The following is a 22078-nucleotide window of genomic DNA, read 5'->3' as shown; positions in this document are numbered from 1 at the left end:
ACACCTGGGCTCACCTGTGTGGGCCGGGGGCTCACCTGGACTCCCCTCCCCCTCTCCCCTCCCTCTCCTTACACAAGCGCCCCTCCCCCCGTGATTAATTAGCCCCGACGTTAATGAGGCTTTAATGGCGCCGCCCCTCCCCCAGCGCCATCTGCCGCCCGGGGGGGGGAGGGGAGGCACGTGCCGGGGGGGGGAGGGGAATTTGAGGGGGTCTCGGAGTGGGGGGGGGAGGGGCGAGCCCCGGGGGGGATTTGGGGGGGTTCGGGGTGGGGGGAGGGGCGCGCGGGGAGGGAATTTTTGGGCTCATTCGGGGCATTTTTGGGGGAGGGGTGGGGGTGGGGCCGCCCCTCCCCCTCCCCGCGTGGCCCCGCTAAGCCGGGATCACCTTCATCCCCTCCCCCCCCAAAATCCCCCCAAATCCCCCCAAAATCCCCCCGAAATCCCCCGATAAAGGCGGCAGCGGGGCCGGCCCCGCAGAGGAGCCTTCGTCACCGGCCGCTCCTCCTCCTCCTCAGCCCGGCCGCGCTCCGGAACCTTCCAGTAAGGCCGGGGACCTTCCTCGCCCTCCTCATCCTCGCTCGCGGGGTTCCGGAACCTTCCTTGGGGCCTTCAGCCTCGGTTTTGTGTCCGGGACCTTCCTCATCCTCGTTTGGTGGGTGCGAGATCTTCCTCAGCTTTCGGCTGTCCGGGATCTTCCTCCAGCTCTCCACGGGTCCAGGACCTTCCTCATCCTCGTTTGGTGGAGTGCCAGGACCTTCCTCCTCCTCCTCCTCCTCATTTTGGGACCCAAAACTTTCATCTTCCCCCCATTCCAGGACCTTCCTCCTCCTCCTCTTCCTCATTTCAGGACCCAAAACCTTCCTCATCCTCATTTTGGGACCCAAAACCTTCATCTTCTCCTCATTTTGGGTTCCAGAACCTTTCTCCTCCTCCTCATTTCGGGCTCTAGAACCTTCCTCTTCCTGCGCATTCCTCCCAGAACCTTCCTCGTCCTCATTCCAGGACCCAGAACCTTCCTCCTCCTCCTCCTCTTCCTCCTCCTCCCCATTTTGGGTTCCAGACCCTTCCTCCTCTCACACTTTCCTTTCCCTCCCAGGCTTGTCCTCCTCCTCCTCATTTTGGGCTCTAGAACCTTCCTCCTCCACATTCCACGACCAAAAACCTTCCTCATCCTCATTTTGGGCTCCAGACCCTTCCTCTTCTCCCCCTTTTCTCTCCCAGGCTCTTCCTCCTCCTCCTCCTCCTCATTTTGACCCTTCCTCCTCTCCCCCTTCTCTCCCAGGCTCTTCCTCCTCCTCCTCCTCATTTTGAGCTCTAGAACCTTCCTGCACATTCCTCCCAGAACCTTCCTCCTCCTCCTCATTTTGACCCTTCCTCCTGTCCCCCTTTTCTCTCCCAGGCTCTTCCTCCTCCTCCTCCTCCTCATTTTGACCCTCCTCTCCCCCTTTTCTCTCTCTGTCCCAGGCTCTTCCTCCTCCTCCTCCTCATTTTGACCCTCCTCTCCCTCTTTTCTCTCCCAGGCTCTTCCTCCTCCTCCTCCTCCTCCTCCTCGCCGTCCCCGCGGCCGCCATGGGCAACGCCAAGAGCGGGGCGCTGTCCAAGGAGGTGCTGGAGGACCTGAAGACGAGCACGCGCTACTCGGAGGAGGAGCTGTGCCGCTGGTACGAGAGCTTCCAGCGGCAGTGCCCCGACGGCCGCATCAGCCGCGCCGAGTTCGAGAAGATCTACGGCACCTTCTTCCCCAACTCGGACCCGCAGGGCTACGCCCGCCACGTCTTCCGCAGCTTCGACACCAACGACGACGGCACGCTGGACTTCAGGGAGTACATCATCGCGCTGCACCTCACCTCCTCGGGCAAGACCCACCTCAAGCTGGAGTGGGCCTTCTCGCTCTTCGACGTGGACCGCAACGGCGAGGTCAGCAAGGGCGAGGTGCTGGAGATCATCACGGTGAGGAAATTCGGGATTTTAGGATGGATTTGGGGTTTGGGAATGGGGAAATCTGGGATTTGGGGTGCAGGAATGGCGAGGTCAGCAAGGGCGAGGTGCTGGAGATCATCACGGTGAGGAAACGGGGAATTTTGGATGGATTTGGGGTTTGGGAATGGGGAAATCCAGGATTTGGGGTGCAGGAATGGCGAGGTCAGCAAGGGCGAGGTGCTGGAGATCATCACGGTGAGGAAACGGGGAATTTTGGATGGATTTGGGGTTTGGGAATGGGGAAATCCAGGATTTGGGGTGCAGGAACGGCGAGGTCAGCAAGGGCGAGGTGCTGGAGATCATCACGGTGAGGAAATTCGGGATTTTAGGATGGATTTGGGGTTTGGGAATGGGGAAATCCAGGATTTGGGGTGCAGGAATGGCGAGGTCAGCAAGGGCGAGGTGCTGGAGATCATCACGGTGAGGAAACGGGGAATTTCGGATGGATTTGGGGTTTGGGAATGGGGAAATCTGGGATTTGGGGTGCAGGAACGGCGAGGTCAGCAAGGGCGAGGTGCTGGAGATCATCACGGTGAGGAAATTCGGGATTTTAGGATGGATTTGGGGTTTGGGAATGGGGAAATCTGGGATTTGGGGTGCAGGAACGGCGAGGTCAGCAAGGGCGAGGTGCTGGAGATCATCACAGTGAGGAAACGGGGATTCGGGGAAATCTGGGATTCGGGGAAATCTGGGATTTGGGGTTTGGGAGTGGGGAAATCTGGGATTTGGGGTGCAGGAACGGTGAGGTCAGCAAGGGCGAGGTGCTGGAGATCATCACGGTGAGGAAATTCGGGATTTTAGGATGGATTTGGGGTTTGGGATGACGGGATTGGCTCATCCCCAAAGGAATGCGGGATTTGGGGTCTGGGATATTTGGGATTTGGGGTCTGGGATATTTGGGATATTCAGGATTTGGGGTTTGGGATATTCAGGATTTGGGATATTCGGGATTGGCTCATCCCCAGGGGACATTTGGGGTCCCTGGCCGGGGGCTCCCCCGGATCCGGGAATTCCCTCCGGAACCGGGGGAGGGGCTCTGACCCCCCCAGCCCCTCCCCCCCCGCCCCAATTACCGCGGGGTGGGGGAGGGGCGCTAATTGGCTTTGCCCCTCCCCCGCCCTGATCCCGGATTTTCAATCCCGGGTGGAAAAAACCCCGGGGGGGGAGGGGGGGGAGGGGCGGCTCAGTGCCCTCCCCCCACGCTGAGCGGGGCCGTTTTGGGGTCCCCGGGGCTGTTTTGGGGTCCCCTGTGGCACTTTTGGGTTTTCAGATCCATTTTGGGGTCCTGGGTGCCGTTTTGGGGGGGTCTCTGTCCCCATTTCGGGGTCCCCAGGTGATTTTGGGGTTCCCCGTGTCGTTCTGGGGTTCCTGACCCAATTTTGGGGATTTTTTGGGGTCCCCAGGCGATTTTGGGGTTCTGGGGTCCCTGACCCGATTTTGGGGATTTTTTGGGGTCCTGGGTGTCGTTCTGGGGTCCCTGACCCGATTTTGGGGATTTTTTGGGGTCCCCAGGCGATTTTCAAGATGATCCCGGCCGAGGAGCAGAAGCTGCTGCCCGAGGACGAGAACAGCCCCCAGAAACGCGCCGACAAACTCTGGGCCTACTTCAACAAGGGGGAGAATGGTACGCACCCCAAAACCCCAAAAACCCCCAAAAACAACACCCAGGGACCCCCAAAACCACCCCCCAAAACAACACCCAGGGAGCCCCAAAACAACACCCAGGGAGCCCCAAAACAACACCCAGGGGAGCCCCAAAATCAGCCCCAAAACAACACCCCGGGACCCCCAAAAACAACACCCAGGGGAGCCCCAAAATCCCCCCCCGGGACCCCCAAAAACCACCCCCAACCACCCCAAATCCCCCCAGAATTTCCCCAAAATCCCCGGATTTTGCCCCCAAATCCCCTCCCCGGGTTTTGGGGACCCCTCCCCAAGTTCTGAGCCACCCAAACCACCCCAAACCCCCCCAGAATTTGCTCCAAACCCCCGGAATTTGCCCCAATTTCCCCTCCCGGGTTTCGGGGAGCCCCGGGTTTCGGGGACCCCTCCCCAATTTCCGTCCCCCCCAGACAAGATCGCCGAGGGCGAGTTCATCGAGGGCGTGATGAAGAACGACGCCATCATGCGCCTGATCCAGTACGAGCCCAAAAAATGAGCCCAAAACCGCCCAAAATGCACCAAAATCCCCAAAGCCCGAGGGGCCGGCGAGGGAGAGAGCGGCAATAAAGAGAATCCCAAAAATGCGTGTTCGGGTGGGTTTTTGGGGGGTTTCGGGGCTTTTTTAGGGTTTTTTTTTTGGGGGTTTTCCACGTTTTTTTTCCTTGGGTTATTCAGTATTTTTTTTTGGTTTTGTTTTCAGGGGCGTTTTCAGAATTTTTTTTTGGTGGTTATTCAGGGTGTTTTTTGGGGGATTTTTTGTAGTTTTAATGGGTTTTTTCAGGTATTTTGGGTTTTTTTTTAATTGGGTTTTTCAGGGGTTTTGTTTTGTTTTCCTGAAGTTTTTTTTTGGGAGTTTTCAGGGATTTTTTGGTGGGATTTTTTTTATTTTTCAGGAATTTTTTGGAGGGTTTTCAGGGATTTTTTTTGGTGGTTATTCAGGATGTTTTTTGGGGCTTTTTTTGTAGTTTCTTTTAGGGGTTTTTTTTTGGTTTGTTTTTTTCAGGGTTTTTTTTTTTTGGGTTTTTCAGGGTTTTTGTCTGTTCTTCAGGAGTTTTTTGGAGTTTTTCAGGGATTTTTTTGTGGCATTTTTTTTCTTTTTCAGTCTTTTTTGCGGGTTTTCAGGGTTTTTTTTTTGGTGGGATTTTTTATCTTTTTCAGAAGTATTTTTTGGGGTTTTTCAGGTATTTATTTGTGGTTTTTTTTTTGTTTTCTCAGTGTTTTTGAGTCACGGAGGCGGGCGGGTGTTTTGGGGGCAGGGGTCTCCTCCTGCCCCCGTTTATTGTTTTGGGGAGGGGGCTCCCCCCGTGCCGGTTTTGGGGAGGGGGCTCAGTTCTTGTAGCCCCGGCTGGCCCGGCGCCCCCGCGCCCGCTCGAACTTGGGTCCCTTGGAGCGCACGTAGGGCCTGGGGAGAGACGGGCGGGGCCCAGTCAGCCCAAACCTCCCCAAAATATCCCCAAAACCTCCCCCAAAATATCCCCAAAATGTCCCAAAATATCCCCAAGAACATCCCCCAAATATCCCTAAAATGTCCCAAAATATCCCCAAGAACATCCCCCAAATAGCCCCCAAACGTCCCCAAAATATCCCCAAAACCTCCCCCAAACATCCCCAAAATGTCCCAAAACCTCCCCCAAACATCCCCCAAATATCCCCAAAATATCCCCAAAAACATCCCCCAAATGCCCCCCAAATATCTCATAAATATTCCCTAAATGTCCCCCCAAATATTCTGAAAATATTCCCCTAAATAGCCCCAAAATATCACCAAAACATCCCAAAAATATCCCCCAAAAATTTGCCAAAAATCACACAAAATGTCCCCAAAATGTCCCCCAAATATCCCCCCAAAGAGCCCCAAAACCTCCCCAAAAAGTCCCCCAAACAATCCCCAAAAATCCCTAAAATGTGCCCCCAAATTTACCCAAAAATCCCTAAAATGTGCCCAGAAATATCCCCCCAAATGACCCCAAAAAATCCCCAAAATTTTGCCTCAAACATCCCCAAAAATCCCCAAAACCTCCAACTACCAGACCCCCACAAATCTGCCCCAAATTTTACGGAAATCCCCCAAATTTTACTGAAATCCCGCAAATTTTACGGAAATCCCCCAAATCTTCCCCAGGACGCCCCAAGCCCCCGAAATGCCCAAAAAGCCCCAAACTGCCCCAAATCTCACTTGGTGTGGCTGTGGGGGGTCCCCGGCGCTTTCCCGAAGTGCCGGAAAACCTCGCGGGCCTTGCGGGGGCCTGGCCGGGTTTGGGGTGAGAAACGGGGATTTTGGGAAAAAATGGGGTTTGGGTGAGAAACGGGGATTTTGGGAAAAACGGGGTTTGGGTGAGAAACAGGGATTTTGGGAAAAAATGGGGTTTGGGTGAGAAACGGGGATTTGGGGAAAAACGGGGTGAGAAACGGGGATTTGGGGAAAAAATGGGGTTTGGGGTGAGAAACGGGGATTTTGGGAAAAATGGGGTTTGGGTGAGAAACAGGGATTTTGGGAAAAAACGGGGTTTGGGTGAGAAACGGGGATTTGGGGAAAAACGGGGTGAGAAATGGGGATTTTGGGAAAAAATGGGGTTTGGGGTGAGAAACGGGGATTTTGGGAAAAACGGGGTGAGAAACGGGGATTTTGGGAAAAATGGGATTTGGGGTAAAAAATGGGAATTTTGGTAAAAATGGGGTTTGGGTAAAAACAAATCTGGGGTAAAAAACGGGGATTTTGGGGTAAAAAGTGGAGGTTTTGGGTAAAAACAATGGGGCTTGGGGAGAGAAACTGGGATTTGGGGTAAAAACAAATGGATTTGGGGTGAGAAACGGATGTGGGTAAAAAATGGGGATTTTGGGCATAAAAACAAATGAGGTTTGGGTAAAAAATGGGGATTTGGGTAAAAATGGGGATTTTGGGCATAAAAACAAATGAGGTTTGGGTAAAAAATGGGGATTTGGGTAAAAATGGGGATTTTGGGTAAAAACCAGTAATTTTGGGTAAAAATGAGGATTTTGGGTAAAAACAAATGGGGTTTGGGGTGAGAAATGGGGATTTTTGGGGTAAAAAAGGGGATTTGAGTAAAAACAAACGGATTTTGGGTAAAAAACAGGATTTGGGGGGGTAAATGGGGACATTTTGGGGTGATTTTGGGGTTTTTTGGGATCGGGGTTATTTTGGGGGTGTTTGGGCTAATTTCACCGGGATTTTTGGGTTATTTGGGAATTTGGGGAGGGGTCTGACCCACCCGAGAGCAGCACGGTGCCCTTGGGGGAGGCCATGGCGATTTGGGATGGGTTATTTGGGGTGATTTTGGGGTTTTTTGGGATCGGGGTTATTTTGGGGTTGTTTGGGCTGATTTCACTGGGATTTTTGGGGGTTTTTGGGTTATTTGGGAATTTGGGGAGGGGTCTCACCCACCCGAGAGCAGCACGGTGCCCTTGGGGGAGGCCATGGCGATTTGGGATGGGTCATTTGGGGTGATTTTGGGTTTTTTTGGGATCGGGGTTATTTTGGGGTTGTTTGGGCTAGTTTCACCGGGATTTTGGGGGGTTTTTGGGTTATTTGGGAATTTGGGGAGGGGTCTGACCCACCCGAGAGCAGCACGGTGCCCTTGCCCTTGGGGGAGGCCATGGCCAGCTGGTCGAAGGTCAGGATGGAGCCCCCGGCCCGCAGGATCCGCGTCCGAGCGCCGCGCGTCACCCTGAGGGCGCAGACCTGCCCGGGGCTCAGCGAGCCACGAGGGCCCAAATCCACCCAAAATCCACCCAAAATCCACCCAAAATCCACCCGCGGAACGGCCAAAATCCACCCAAAACCCATCCCCGGAACGGCCAAAATCCACCCAAAATCCACCCAAAAACCATCCCCGGAACGGCCAAAATCCACCCAAAAATATATCCCCGAAACGGCCAAAATCCACCCAAAAATATATCCCCGAAACGGCCAAAATCCACCCCCAAAACTGCCCAAAATCTACCCAAATTACATCCTCAAAACGGCCAAAATCCACCCAAAAACCATCCCTGGAACGGCCAAAATCCACCCAAAATCCACCCAAAAACCATCCCCGGAACGGCCAAAATCCACCCCCAAAACTGCCCAAAATACATCCTCAAAACGACCAAAATCCACCCAAAAATACATCCCCAGAAGGGCCAAAATCCACCCAAAAATATATCCCCAAAACGGCCAAAATCCACCCCCAAAACTGCCCTAAATCCACCCAAAATACATCCTCAAAACCGCCCGGAATCCACCCAAAAACAGCCCCGGGAAAAACCCGAAACACCCCCAGAAACATCCCAAAGACACCCCCAAAAACCAAACGTCCCAAAATCCTGATTTCCCCCTGATTTCCCCCAAATTCCCAGATTTCCGTTTTTTCCGCAATCCCCCGGATTTTGCCCCAAACCTTGAGCTTGGGCACGTCCTGGATGCGAACGTCGTCGGTGACGGTGCCGACCACCACGGCCGTGCTGCCCGCGCGGCCCGGCTTGCGCATCATGCGGATCTGGGAGGAAACCCCGGGAATTCACCCCAAAATCCCGGGAATTCACCCCGAAAATCCACCGGGAATTCACCCCGAAAATCCACCGGGAATTCACCCCCAAAAGCCCGGGAATTCACCCCGAAAATCCCGGGAATTCACCCCAAAATCCACCGGGAATTCACCCCAAAAACCCCGGGAATTCACCCCAAAAATCCCGGGAATTCACCCCAAAAATCCACCGGGAATCCCCAAAAATCCACCAGGAATTCACCCCCAAAACCCCGGGAATTCACCCCAAACATCCGCCGGGAATTCACCCCAAAAGTCCACCGGGAAATCGGCCCAAAACCACCGGGAATTCACCCCGAAAATCCACCGGGAAATCGGCCCAAAACCCCGGGAATTCACCCCGAAACTCCAGAGAATTCACCCCGAAAATCCACCGGGAAATCGGCCCAAAACCACCGGGAATTCACCCCAAAAATCCACCCGGAATCCACCCCAAAAACCCCGGGAATTCACCCCAAAAATCCACCGGGAATTCACCCCAAAAATCCACGGAATTCACCCCAAAAATCCCGGGAATTCACCCCAAAAATCCACCCGGAATCCACCCCAAAAATCCACCCGGAATCCCCAAATATCCACCGGGAATTTGCCCCAAATATCCACCAGGAATTCACCCCAAAAACCCCGGGAATTCACCCCAAAAATCCACCGGGAAATTACCCCAAAATCCCGGGAATTCCCCCCAAAAGTCCGTCAGGAGTCCCCAAAAACTCCTCACGGGACAATCCCCCCAAAATCCCAAAAAAAAAAATCCCCGGGAAATTACCCCCAAAACTTTGGGTCGTATTTGGAGAATTTTTTGGGGTAAATTCAGGGTTTTTTGGGGCTCACCAGGCGGGACAGCGCCAGCGGGGGCCGGGGGATATTTTAATGTTTTTAGGGGATATTTTGGGGTAAATTCGGGGTTTTTTGGGGCTCACCAGGCGGGACAGCGCCAGCGGGGGCCGGGGGATATTTTAATGTTTTTAGGGGATATTTTGGGGTAAATTCGGGGTTTTTTGGGGCTCACCAGGCGGGACAGCGCCAGCGGGGGCCGGGGGATATTTGGGTGTTTTTAGGGGATATTCTGGGGTGAATTCGGGGTTTTTTGGGGCTCACCAGGCGGGACAGCGCCAGCGGGGGCCGGGGGATATTTTAATGTTTTCGGGGAATATTTTGGGGTAAATTGGGGGTTTTTTGGGGCTCACCAGGCGGGACAGCGCCAGCGGGGGCCGGTTGGAGCGGCTCATGAAGAGGCGCTTGAGCACCACGCGGTTGAACGGGGCGTTGGTGCGGCGGGCCAGGAAGCGGTACAGCTGGAATGGGGCAAATCCGCGTGAAATCGGGAAAAACGGGCAGAAAACGGGGAAAAACGGGGGGGGAATTGGGGGAAAAATGGGGAAAAGCCAGGAAAACCCGGGGAATAACAGGGAATACCGAGGGAAATGAGGAAAGCCAGGAAAAATCGGTGAAAATCAGGAAAAACCGCGGGAAATTGAGAAAAACGGGAAATTCGGAAAAACCGCGGGAAAAACGGCAGAAAATCGGGAAAACCCGGGGGAAAGTCGGGGAAAAACCAAGAGAAATTGAGGAGAACAGGAAAGATTCGGGAAAACCGGGGGAAATCGGGAAAAATAGGGGAAACACGCGGAAAACCGGGAAAAACCGAGGGAGACTGGGAAAATCAGACGGAAATCAGGGAAAACTGGGAGACACCGGGAAAAATCGAGGGAAATAGAAAAAAAATCAGGGAAAGTCGGGGAAAAAACAGGAAAAACTGAGGAAAACGGAAAGTGTTCAGGAAAACCAGGGAAAAACCGGGGGAAATAGGGAAAAACGGGTGAAAATCGGGAAAAAACGGGGAAAACCGGGAAAAACCGGGGAAAATAGGGAAAAACCGGGGAAAATTGGGGAAACCCGGGAAAAACCGGGGGAGACCGGATAAAGCAGGGAATATTGGGGAAAGCCGGGGGAAATGGGGAAAAACCGGGGAGAAGCGATGGAAACCGGGAGGGCTCGGGGGAACGGAAGGGAACCGGGGCCGGGCACGGGAAAGAGCGGAGAGAAGCGGGGGGCAGCGGAGAGAAGCGGAGAGAAGCGGAGAGAAGCGGGGGGCAGCGGGGCCCACCTTGACCAGCAGGCGCAGGTAGATGTCCTGGCTCTTGGGCTCCTTCCGCCGCACCTTGCGGTCCTTGTCGTGCCGGATGTCGATGCCCTGCGGCGACACCGGGCGCGCTCAGGCCGCGCCATCCGCGCCGCCCGCGCCCTCCCGGGCTCCCCCCGCGCCGCCCCGCGCCCCCCCGGGCCCTCCCCGGTGCCCCCCGGCCGCGGATGGCGGCGGATGGCGGAGCGCGGCCGGACCCACCATGGCGGCGGCGCTGCGGATGGCGGCGGCGCGCGCGGGGGGTTATGGGAGCCGGAACCGCTGCCGGAAGTGCCGCGGGGCCGCCCCGCCCGCCGCGCTCGGCGGCGCTGGAGTACCGAGGCCTTGCGGCTCCGCCGGGGCGTTCACGAGCGGCAGGCGAAGGCGAGCGCGCGGGGGATCGGCGCCGCGCACCGGGGCGGCGAACCGCGGCGGTTCCGCCGGCGAACCGGCCGCGCCCTCGGGCGCCACGGGGCGCGCTGCCGCACTAAAGATGGCGCCGCGGCGGCTTCGCCCCCCGTTGTTCCCAATGGCGGCGCCGCCCGGAACAAAGATGGCGGACGCCGCGCGGCCTCTCATTGGCTGCGCGCGGAGGGGCGCGGCTCGGGATTGGCTGGGAGGGCGAGGGGCGGGGAAAGCGCGGTGACAGCGGCGGGGAAACTGAGGCACGGGGGGACACGGGGACCCCCAAGGACCCGGATTTGGGGATTCTCGGGGGTCCCGGAGGGAATTTGGGGCCTCCCGGGGGGTTTTGGGGACCCTCCCCCCATTCTCTGTTTGGGGGGGTCTCAGAGCCCCTGTCCCCCCTCCCAGCCCGCCCCTCCCAGTCCCGGGTTTTTGGGGTATTTTTGTTGTTTTTTGCTGGTTTTTATTTTAATTCTGTACAAAACCCCCTCCCCCCCCCCAAATCCCTCGTGCTGGGGGGGGAAGGGTCAGTAAAGTGGTCAAAGTGCGGTGGGGGGGAGGGGACAGGGAGATTTTTGGGGAGGGGGAGGGGCGGCGGGGATGTCCCTCCCCCCACCCCAGTAACGCTACTGGCCTGAACTGGGAACGGTCCCTGGGGGTGGGGGAGGGGAGGGGGGGAGACCCCCGGGACCCCCCCCCCCCAAATTTGTGCTTTGGTCCAGCCCGGGGGGGGCTGGGAATAAATAGGGAAGGGGGGAGGGGCGGGGGGTGGGAATGGGGGAGGGGCGGGGGGAGGGGTCTCAGTCTCATCGGACCCCCGGGTGGGGGTGGGGGGTGCTGGGTCCCGGTGCTGGATCCTCTCTGGATCCCGGATCTGGATATTCCCATTGGAGCCCGGTTCTGGTTCTGGATCCCGGTGCTGGGTCCCGGTTCTGGATCCCGGTGCTGGGTCCCGGTTCTGGATATTCCCACTGGGTCCCAGTTCCGGTTCTGGATCCTCTCACTGGGTCCCGGATCTGGATATTCCCATTGGAGCCCAGTTCTGGTTCTGGATCCCGGTGCTGGGTCCCGGTTCTGGTTCTGGATCCTCTCACTGGGTCCCAGTTCTGGATATTCCCATTGGAGCCCGGTTCTGGGTTCTGGATCATGGTTCTGGATTTCATCACAGAGTCCAGTTCTAGATCCCCTCTCTGGGTCCCAGTTCTGGATATTCCCATTGGAGCCCGGTTCTGGTTCTGGATCCCGGTGCTGGGTCCCGGTTCTGGTTCTGGATATTCCCACTGGGTCCCAGTTCTGGAGATTCCCATTGGAGCCCAGTTCTGGATTTCATCACTGCATCCTGGTTCTGGATCTTCTCATTTGACCTCGGTTCTGGATCACGGTTCTGGATGTCCTCACAGAGTCCAGTCCTGGTTCTGGATTTCCTCACGGAGTCCAGTCCTGGTTCTGGATTTCCTCACGGAGTCCAGTCCTGGTTCTGGATTTCCTCACGGAGTCCAGTCCTGGTTCTGGATTTCCTCACTGGACCCCAGTTCTGGATTTCCTCACGGAGTCCAGTTCTGGTTCTGGATCCCCTCACTGGACCCCGGTTCTGGATTTCCTCACGGAGTCCAGTTCTGGTTCTGGATCCCCTCACTGGATCCCGGTTCTGGATTCCAGTCCTTGATCCAGGCCCGACCCCGGATCCCGGTGCTGGAGGAGGTCGGGGATTCCCCAGCCCGGGATCAGTCCTGGATCAGTTCTGGATCCCCTGGGACGGTTCTGGATCCCGTGGATCGCTTGGCGTCATCCCAAACCTCTCCAGGCAGATCCCAAACCTCTCTGGTGAATCCCAAACACTTCCAGACAGATCCTAAATCCTTCCAGGCTGATCCCAAACCCCTGGGGCAGATCCCAAACCCCTCAGGGCAGAGATGGATCCCAAACCTCTCCAGGTGGACCCCAAACCCCCAGGGCTGATCTCAAACCTTTCAGGTGGATCCCAAACCCCTGAGATGGATCCTAAGTCTTTCCAGGCCAATCCCAAACCCCTGGGTCGGACCCCAAACCCCTCCAGATGGACCCCAAACCCCTGAGATGGATCCAAAACCTCTCCAGGGTGATCCCAAACCCCTCAGACTGATCTGAAACCTCTCCAGGGTGATCCCAAACCTCTCCAGGGCTGATCCCAAACTTCTGCAGCTGGACCCCAAACCCCTGAGATGGATCCCAAACCTTTCCAGATGGATCCCAAACCTTTCAGGTGGATCCCAAACCCCTCCAGGTAGACCCCAAACCCCTGAGATGGATCCCAAACCCCTGCAGGTGGACTCCAAACCCGAGATGGATCCGAAACCTTTCCAGATGGACCCCAAACCCCTCCAGGTGGATCCCAAACCTCTCCAGGGCTGATCGCAAACTTCTCCAGGTGGACTCCAAACCCCTGAGATGTATCCCAAACATTTCCAGGTGGATCTCAAACCTCTCCAGGTGGATCCCAAACCCCTGAGATGGATCCCAAACCCCTCCAGGTGGATCCCAAACCTCTCTAGGTGGATCCCAAACCCCTGAGATGGATCCCAAACATTTCCAGATGGATCTCAAACCCCTCTAGGTGGATCCCAAACCTCTCCAGGGCTGATCCCAAACTTCTCCAGGTGGATCCCAAACCCCTGAGGTGGATCCAAAACCTCTCCAGGGTGATCCCAAACCCCTCAGACTGATCTGAAACCTCTCCAGGTGGATCCCAAACTTCTCCAGGTGGACTCCAAACCCCTGAGATGGATCCCAAACCTTTCCAGATGGATCCCAAACATTTCCAGGTGGATCCCAAACCCCCGAGATGGATCCCAAACCCCTCCAGGTGGATCCCAAACCTCTCCAGGTGGACCCCAAACCCCCGAGATGGATCCCAAACATTTCCAGGTGGATCCCAAACCCCCGAGATGGATCCCAAACATTTCCAGGTGGATCCCAAACATTTCCAGGTGGACCCCAAACCCCCGAGATGGATCCCAAACCCCTCCAGGTGGATCCCAAACCTCTCCAGGTGGACCCCAAACCCCTGAGATGGATCCCAAACATTTCCAGATGGATCCCAGACCCCTCCAGGCGGACCCCAGCCCCCCCAGGACAGCCCCCAGCCGCCGCGGCCGCTCAGATCTGGCCGTGGCGCGCCTCGTAGCGCGCCAGCAGCCCGCGGAGGCGCAGCAGGTCGCGGCGCGCGGCCGCCACCTCGGCGCGCAGCGCGGCGTTCTCGCGCTCCAGGAACGCGGCGCGCACCGAGATCTGGTTCTCCTTGAGGCGCCGCGCGTCCCGCGAGCGCTTGGCCGCCGCGTTGTTCCGCGAGCGCCGGCTCCAGTACTTCTCGTCCTGCGGGAGCGCGACCGGCTCAGCGGGACGGGACGGGGGATGGCAGGGATGGGGGACGCAGGGGACACGGGGGACACGGGGGATATGGGGGGACATGGGGGACATGGGGGGACATGAGGGGACATGGGGGACATGGGGGGACACGAGGGGATACGAGGGGACACGGGGGACATGGGGGACATGAGGGGACATGGGGGGATGGCAGGGACGGGGGACACGGGGGACGCGGGGGGATATGGGGGGACATGGGGGGACACGGGGGGACATGGGGGACACGGGGGACATGAGGGGACACGGGGGGATATGGGGACACGGGGGACACGGGGGACACCGGGGGGATATGGGGGGACATGGGGGACACGGGGTCATGGGGGGACACGGGGGGATATGGGGACACGGGGGATGCGGGGGACATGAGGGGACAGGGGGGACATGGGGGGACATGAGGGGATATGGGGAACACGGGGGGACACGGGGGACATGAGGGACACGGGGGACATGGGGGGATATGGGGGACATGGGGGGACATGGGGGGACATGAGGGGACATGAGGGACATGAGGGGACATGGGGGGACATGAGGGACAGTGGGGGACATGAGGGGACATGAGGGACATGGGGGGACATGGGGGGACATGGGGGGACACGGGGGGAAATGAGGGGACATGGGGGACACGGGGGACATGGGGGGACACGGGGGGACATGGGGGGACACGGGGGGACATGGGGGACATGGGGGACACGGGGGACATGAGGGACACGGGGGACATGGGGGACATGAGGGGACATGGGGGACATGAGGGGACATGGGGGAAATGAGGGGACATGAGGGGACATGAGGGACATGGAGGACACAGGGGACACGGGGGACACGGGGGACATGGGGGGACATAAGGGGACATGGGGGACATGGGGGACACGGGGGATATGGGGGGACATGAGGGGACACGGGGGGACACGGCCGGGACACAGGCAGGGACGAGGGGTGGGCACGGCCGGGGACACCGTGGGGACTCGGGTGGGGACATGGGGGGGACACGGTGAGGACACAGTGGGGAACTTAGCCCCGAATCCTGGATTTTCAGGAACCCCGCCCCAAACCCCAGGATTTTCAGTAATTTTGTCCCAAATCCCGGGTTTTCAGTAATTTTGTCCCAAATCCCGGATTTTCAGGAATCCCCCCAAACCCCGGATTTTCAGGAATCCCCCCAAATCCCGTATTTTCAGGAATCCCGGGAATCCCGTCCCGCACCTTCTGCTCCTCGGGCACGAGCACCTTGCGGGCCTTGCGGGCCATGGGCTGCGGCCGCAGCTCCTCCTGCGAGAAGCGGAGGCGCCGCGGGTCCAGCGGGCCGGGGGGACCCCCGGGACCCCCCCCGGGACCCCCGGGACCCCCCCCGGGACCCCCGGGCGGCGCCTCCGCCTCGGGCGGCGCCTCCGGGGGGGCGCGGGGCGGGCCCGGGGCTGCGGGGGGAGCGCGGTCAGCGGGGGGGGTCCCGATGGGGGGGTCTGTCCCGATGGGGGGGTCCCTATCGCGATATCGGGGGGGCTGTCCCGATGGGGGGGTCCCTATCGCGATATCGGGGGGTCTGTCCCGATGGGGGGGGGGTGTTCTGTCGCGATATCGGGGGGTCTGTCCCGATGGGGGGGGTCCCTATCGCGATATCGGGGGGTCTGTCCCGATGGGGGGGGTCCCTATCGCGATATCGGGGGGTCTGTCCCGATGGGGGGGGGGGTCCCTATCGCGATATCGGGGGTCTGTCCCGATGGGGGGGGTGTTCTGTCGCGATATCGGGGGGTCTGTCCCGATGGGGGGGTCCCTATCGCGATATCGGGGGGTCTGTCCCGATGGGGGGGTCCCTATCGCGATATCGGGGGGTCTGTCCCGATGGGGGGGTCCCTATCGCGATATCGGGGGGGTCTGTCCCGATGGGGGGGGTCCCTATCGCGATATCGGGGGGTCTGTCCCGATGGGGGGGGTCCCTATCGCGATATCGGGGGTTTACAGCGCCCGGAGGGGCCCGGCTGCGATGGGGAGGGGGAATCGCGCGATATCCCCCCCCCCAATTCCCGGTTCCATTCCTGTACCCCCTCCCCCATTCCCGATCCCCCTCCCCAATTCCCGTTCCCGGTTCCCCCTCCCCAATTCCCAATTCCATTCCTGTACCCCCTCCCCAATTCCCGGTCCCATTCCCACTCCCCCTCCCCAATTCCCATTCCCCCCCCCCCAATTCCCGGTCCCATCCCTGTTCCCCCCCAATTCCCTTTCCCGTTCCCGTCCCCCCTAATTCCCGGTTCCATTCCCGTCCCCCTCCCCAATTCCCGGTTCCATTCCCACTCCCCTCCATTCCCGGTTCCATTTTCAATCCCTCTCCCCAATTCCCGGTCCCATCCCCGTTCTCCCCCAATTCCCGGTCCCGTTCCCGTCCCCTCCCCAATTCCCGGTCCCATTCCCGTTCCTCCCCCCAATTCCCGGTCCCATCCCCGTTCCCCCCCAATTCCCGGTTCCATTCCCAATCCCCATCCATTCCCGGTCCCATTCCCACTCCCCTCCATTCCCATTCCCACTCCCCCTCCCCAATTCCCGGTCCCGTCCCCGTCCCCCCCAATTCCCGCCGGTACCGGGGCCGCGGGCGGGCGGGGGTCCCGCGGGGGGGCTGGGGGGCAGCCCGTGCTCCCTCAGGAACTCGTCCAGGTCCACGAACTCCAGCTCGGGACCCCCGCCCGCCCCGGGGGGCGCCCAGGGCGGCGCCGCCACCCCCGGGAAGCCCCCGCGGCTCCCGCCCGCCTCCTCCATCCCTGCCGCGAGGTTGGGGGTCACACCGGGGGCACCGGGGCACACCGGGGCACACCGGGGGCACGGGGGGCACACCGGGGCACACCGGGGCACGGGGGGCACACCGGGGGCACACCGGGGGCACACCGGGGGCACACCGGGGCACACCGGGGCACACCGGGGCACACCGGGGGCACACCGGGGCACACCGGGGCACGGGGGGCACACCGGGGCACACCGGGGGCACACCGGGGGCACACCGGGGGCACACCGGGGGCACGGGGGGCACACCGGGGGCACACCGGGGCACACCGGGGCACACCGGGGCACACCGGGGGCACACCGGGGCACACCGGGGGCACACCGGGGGCACACCGGGGGCACACCGGGGGCACACCGGGGCACACCGGGGCACACCGGGGGCACACCGGGGGCACACCGGGGGCACACCGGGGGCACCGGGGGCACACCGGGGCACACCGGGGGCACACCGGGACCCCCCCGAGTCACCCCGGGAAGTTCTTTTGGAGGCTGGAATCGCCCCCTGCACTGAAATGTCCCAAATTTGGCTCAAAATAACCCCAAAACAACCCAAAAAGTATCACAACTCCGAACAAAATAAACACAAACCAGCCCAAATGCCCGAATTCCACCCCAAAAGTACCAAAAATAGCCCAAATATCCCAAATCTGACCAAAAATAACCCCAAAATGTCCCAATTCTGCCCCAAATAACCCCAAACCAGCTCAAAATAGCCCAAATATCCCAAATCTGACCAAAAATAACCCCAAAATGTCCCAATTCTGCCCCAAATAACCCCAAACCAGCTCAAAATAACCCCAAAAATCCCAATTCTGCCCCAAATAACCCCAAACCAGCTAAAAATAGCCCAAATATCCCAAATCTGCCCCAAATAACCCCAAACCAACCCAAATATCCCAAATCTGCCCCAAATAACCCCAAACCAGCCCAAATATCCCAAATCTGCCCCAAATAACCCCAAACCAGCCCAAATATCCCAATTCTGCCCCAAGTAACCCAAAATCAACCCAAATATCCGAGTTCCACCCCAAAATCCCCCGAAACGCTCCAAGTTCAGCCCAAATAACCCCGAAACAGCCCAAATCCCCCGAAATGCCCCAATTTCACCCAAAATAACCCCAAATCCCCCCGAAATGCCCCAATTTCACCCAAAATAACCCCAAATCCCCCCGAAATGCCCCAATTCCTTCCCCTAAATATCCAAAATCCTTCCTCTACAAATACCACAATTCCCTCCCATAAAATGCCCAAATTCCACCCCAAATAACCCCAAAATGTTCCAATTTCACCCAAAATAACCCCAAATAACCGCAAATATCCCAATTTCACCCAAAACAACCCCAAATAACCCCAAAATGTTCCAATTTCACCCAAAATAACCACAAATAACCCCAATTATCCCAATTCCACCCAAAAGAACTCCAAATAACCCCAAAAAGTTTCAATTTCACCCAAAATAACCCCAAATAACCCCAAATATCCCAATTTCACCCAAAATATCCCAATTTCACCCCAAACAAGACCGGAACTTTTCCCCTAAAATGCCCCAAGCTCCCTCCCGAAATAACGCCCCAAATCCCCCCAAAATGCCCCAAAAAGCCCCAAATCCCCCCAAAATCCCCCGGCACGTGACCGGGGGGGGTGGGGGCGGGGCCGCGCGCACGTGCCGCGGTCACGTGGGGGGATCCCCGCCCCTCCCCCCGCGCGCGGCTTGACCTCGGGTGAACCCCGGGGTGGGGGAGGGGCGGCACCGGCACCGGGGGGGTCCCGGTGCCCCTCCCCCATTCCGGTGTCCCTCCCCCCCACTCCCGGTTCCTCCCGGTTCCTCCCGGTGTCCTCTCACCCGTTCCCGGTGTCCCCTCCCGGTTCCTCCCCCCCATTCCCGGTGTCCCTCCCATGTCCCGGTGTCCCCTCCCCATTCCCGGTTCCCGTCCCCATTCCCGGTTCCTCCCCCCCATTCCCGGTCTCCCCATTCCCGGTTCTCGTCCCCATTCCCGGTCTCCCCGTTCCCGGTCTCCTCCCCGTTCCCGTCCCCATGTCCCGGTTCCCGTCCCCATTCCCGGTCCCCTCCGCATTCCCGGTCTCCCCGTTCCCGGTCCCCTCCCCGTTCCCGGTTCCCGTCCCCATTCCCGGTCTCCCCATTCCCGGTCTCCCCGTTCCCGGTCTCCTCCCCGTTCCCGTCCCCATGTCCCGGTTCCCGTCCCCATTCCCGGTCCCCTCCGCATTCCCGGTCTCCCCGTTCCCGGTCCCCTCCCCGTTCCCGGTTCCCGTCCCCATTCCCGGTCTCCCCATTCCCGGTCTCCCCGTTCCCGGTCTCCTCCCCATTCCCGGTCTCCCCGTTCCCGGTCTCCTCCCCATTCCCGGTCTCCCCATTCCCGGTCCCCTCCCCGTTCCCGGTCCCCTCCCCGTTCCCGGTTCCCGTCCCCATGTCCCGGTTCCCGTCCCCATTCCCGGTCTCCCCATTCCCGGTTCTCGTCCCCATTCCCGGTCTCCCCGTTCCCGGTCTCCTCCCCGTTCCCGTCCCCATGTCCCGGTTCCCGTCCCCATTCCCGGTCCCCTCCGCATTCCCGGTCTCCCCGTTCCCGGTCCCCCCCGTTCCCGGTTCCCGTCCCCATTCCAGGTCCCCCCCCGTTCCCGGTCCCCCCCCACCTGCTCCGGTCCCTCCCGGTCTCTCCGGCCCGAGCCCCGCTGCTCCCGTGAGGGGGCGTGGCCCGCCGCCGGCCCCGCCCCCTCCCCACCGCCAGCCAATCCCCGCCCGCTCTCTCTGCTGGCCACGCCCCCCCACAACAACAACCCGCGCACGCTGAGCGCCTCCCATTGGTCGGCGCCGCCCCGAGCCACGCCCCCGCGGGCATTAAAACCACGCCCCTCCCGAAAAAGGGAAATTCCCCGCCCCTTTCCGCCGGCCACGCCCCCGTCTCGCAGCTCAGCCAATGGCCGCGCGCGGGGGCGTGGCCGCGGTCAGGCGGCGCGGCCATGCGGCGGGGCGTGGCCTGACCTAGTTTGGGCCAATGGGGATGGGCGGGAGGGGCGGGGCCTGACCCAGTTTTGGCCAATGGGGGGCGGCGCGCACGCGGGGCCGCACGTGCCGCGCCCTTAAAGGGACCGCGCGGCCCCGATGACGTCACGGAAGCCCCGATTCCTCCCCAGATTCCGCCTTCCTCTGCGGGGACACCCCTAGGGGGCGTGCCCAGCCTCGATTCCGCGGCTCTGATTGGTTACGGGCCTCCTTTCCTCCCCCCCTCATAGCCAACCGCGGCCGCCATCTTTGTTGAGGGCGGCCGCCGCCATCTTGTGCGGCGCCGCCATCTTGGCGCGGAGGCGCCGCCGGCGCCATGTTTGATGAGGGCAGGGCGCCTATCCCCGTTTTCGGGGGTTTTGGGGTCCCGGTTTACCGCGAAGCGGGGAGGGGGGATCCCGGCACCCCTGTGAGCGCCTCCGGTCCCTCCGTGGCGGCGAACAGTGGGAAAAGGCGGGGAGGGGGAGGAGAGAGGCCGGGCATTCCCCCCGTGACGTCGCACTTCCGCTTCCGGCGGGGCGGCGCGCCGGCCCGGCCGAGCGGGACCCACCGGGACCCACCGGGACCCCCCCGCAACCCCCCCCGAGCCCCGCCGTGAGTCCCCACCCCCTCCCAGCGCCGCCGTTTCCGCTGCGGGACCCCCAAGCTCCTCCCCCATCCCCCCCATCCCCCCGCCCCCCTCCGGTACCACCGGGACCCCCCCGCCGCCCCCCGAAGGATGGAGGCGAACGTGAGCGACGAGGGCGGCCCCTTCCCTCGTACCCCTTCGACTTCCTGGACTTCCTGACGCACCAGCAGCGCCCCGAGCCCCCCGAGCCCTTCGAGCCGCCCCCCAAGCCGCTCCCGCTGCCCCCCGGCCCCTTCGAGTTCCCCTCCCCCTTCCCGCGCAGCCCCCTCCCCAAAAACAAACCCGAGCCCCCCCCTCCTCCTCCTCATCCTCATCATCATCATCGCACCCCAAAAAGCCCGAGGGGTCCCTGGGGGGTCCCTGGGGGGGTCCCTGGGGGGGCTCCCTTCCCCCCCCCGCCGCTGCCGCCCCCTCCCCCCCCCCCCAGCCGCTCTTTGAGGGGGGGGGCTCCTTCCCCTCCCCCCCCTGGGGCGTCGTGGACCTCTCGGGCCACCACCAGCACCTCCTGGGCGGCCTCAAGCGCGGCGCGGCCGCGGCGGCACCGGCGGCGCCCGAGCCCGGCGAGGAGCGCGGCTACTTCCGGCGCCTCAAGTTCCTGGTGGAGCGGCGGTTCGGCGGCGCCGGCGGCGCCGGGCCTCAAGGGCGCGCGGCCGGGCCCGGCGCACGGCGAGGGGCGCCCGTACGAGTGCCGCACCTGCGGCCGCACCTACAGCCACGGCTCCAGCCTGGTGCGGCACCGGCGCTGCCACCGGCACGGCGCCGACGAGGCGGCGGTAGCCGGCGGGGTCAGCGCGGCGGCCAACGGGGTCAACGTGGCGGGCCGTCGACGTCACGCGGTGGTCAACAGAGTCAACGTGGCGGCCAATGGGGTCAACGTGGCGGCCGTCGACGTCAACGCGGTGGTCAGCGGGGCCAACGTGGCGGCCAACGGGGTCAACGTGGTGGCCAACGTCGACGCGGCGGCCAACAGGGTTGGTGCTGCACCCAACGGGGTCAACGCGATGCTCAACGTTAACACGGCGGCCAACAGAGTCAACGTGGCACCCAACGGGGTCAACGCGGTGGCCAACGTCAACACAGCGGCCAATGGGGTCAACACAGTGGCCAATGGAGTCAGCGTGGTGGCCAGTGGGGTCAACGCGGTGGCCAATGTTAACGCGGCGGCCAACGGGGTCAACGTGGCGGCCAACGGGGTCAACGTGGTGGCCGGCGTGGTCAACGCAGCCAATGGGGTCAACGCGGCGCCCAACGGGGTCAACGCGGCCAACAGGATCAACGCGGTGGCCGGCGGGGTCAACGTGGCCAACGGCGTCGACGTGGCACCCAACGGAGCCAATGTGTTGACCAACCTCACGGCGGCGCCCAACGGGGCCAGCCCGCTGCCCCCTGGCGCTCAACGCGGCGCCCGGCGCGGTCGCGGCGGGGTGGGGCTGGCGGTGCCGGGCGTGGCGGTGGCGGTGCCCGGCGGGGTGATCCCGGTGGCGGGCGGGGTGCTGCTGGCGCCGGCGGGCGCGGCCCGAGGGGGGCCGCTGAGCTGCCCGCTGTGCTGG

The 22078-nt window shown here is 60.9% G+C and overlaps 3 protein-coding genes across 4 annotated transcripts; 1 reads left to right on the top strand and 2 right to left on the bottom strand.

Moving 5' to 3' along the window:
* Nucleotides 1-428: 428 nt before the first annotated feature.
* On the top strand, nucleotides 429-4224 carry RCVRN (recoverin). Of its 2 annotated transcripts, none has more exons than XM_077789880.1 (4): nucleotides 429-652; nucleotides 1521-1950; nucleotides 3493-3604; nucleotides 4053-4224. In XM_077789880.1, exons 2-4 carry the CDS (start codon nucleotides 1570-1572, stop codon nucleotides 4136-4138), a joined length of 579 nt encoding a protein of 192 aa, XP_077646006.1. In that variant the 5' UTR covers nucleotides 429-652; nucleotides 1521-1569; the 3' UTR covers nucleotides 4139-4224. The 2 variants fall into 2 exon arrangements, with proteins under 2 accessions (XP_077646006.1, XP_077646005.1); XM_077789879.1 differs by having other exon boundaries at nucleotides 429-739.
* Nucleotides 4225-4881: 657 nt separating this feature from the next.
* RPL18 (ribosomal protein L18) lies at nucleotides 4882-10647 on the bottom strand. The gene is made up of 7 exons (XM_077789881.1): nucleotides 10531-10647; nucleotides 10294-10380; nucleotides 9374-9481; nucleotides 8040-8138; nucleotides 7219-7342; nucleotides 5819-5888; nucleotides 4882-5044 (listed from the first exon to the last, which is right to left on the bottom strand). The coding sequence occupies exons 1-7, from the start codon at nucleotides 10531-10533 to the stop codon at nucleotides 4969-4971; spliced, it is 567 nt and encodes a 188-aa protein (XP_077646007.1). The 5' UTR covers nucleotides 10534-10647; the 3' UTR covers nucleotides 4882-4968.
* A 3201-nt stretch (nucleotides 10648-13848) lies between these two features.
* On the bottom strand, nucleotides 13849-19582 carry LOC144248137 (hepatic leukemia factor-like). Its single transcript, XM_077789848.1, has 5 exons — nucleotides 19531-19582; nucleotides 16720-16862; nucleotides 15481-15717; nucleotides 15316-15435; nucleotides 13849-14064 (listed from the first exon to the last, which is right to left on the bottom strand). The coding sequence occupies exons 2-5, from the start codon at nucleotides 16858-16860 to the stop codon at nucleotides 13849-13851; spliced, it is 714 nt and encodes a 237-aa protein (XP_077645974.1). The 5' UTR covers nucleotides 16861-16862; nucleotides 19531-19582.
* Nucleotides 19583-22078: the final 2496 nt, after the last annotated feature.

This window comes from Lonchura striata, chromosome 38, assembly GCF_046129695.1.
Source record: "Lonchura striata isolate bLonStr1 chromosome 38, bLonStr1.mat, whole genome shotgun sequence".
Classification (NCBI taxonomy): domain Eukaryota; kingdom Metazoa; phylum Chordata; class Aves; order Passeriformes; family Estrildidae; genus Lonchura; species Lonchura striata.
Note: the sequence above shows the minus strand (reverse complement) of the source record. Positions and strands in the feature narration are given on the sequence as shown.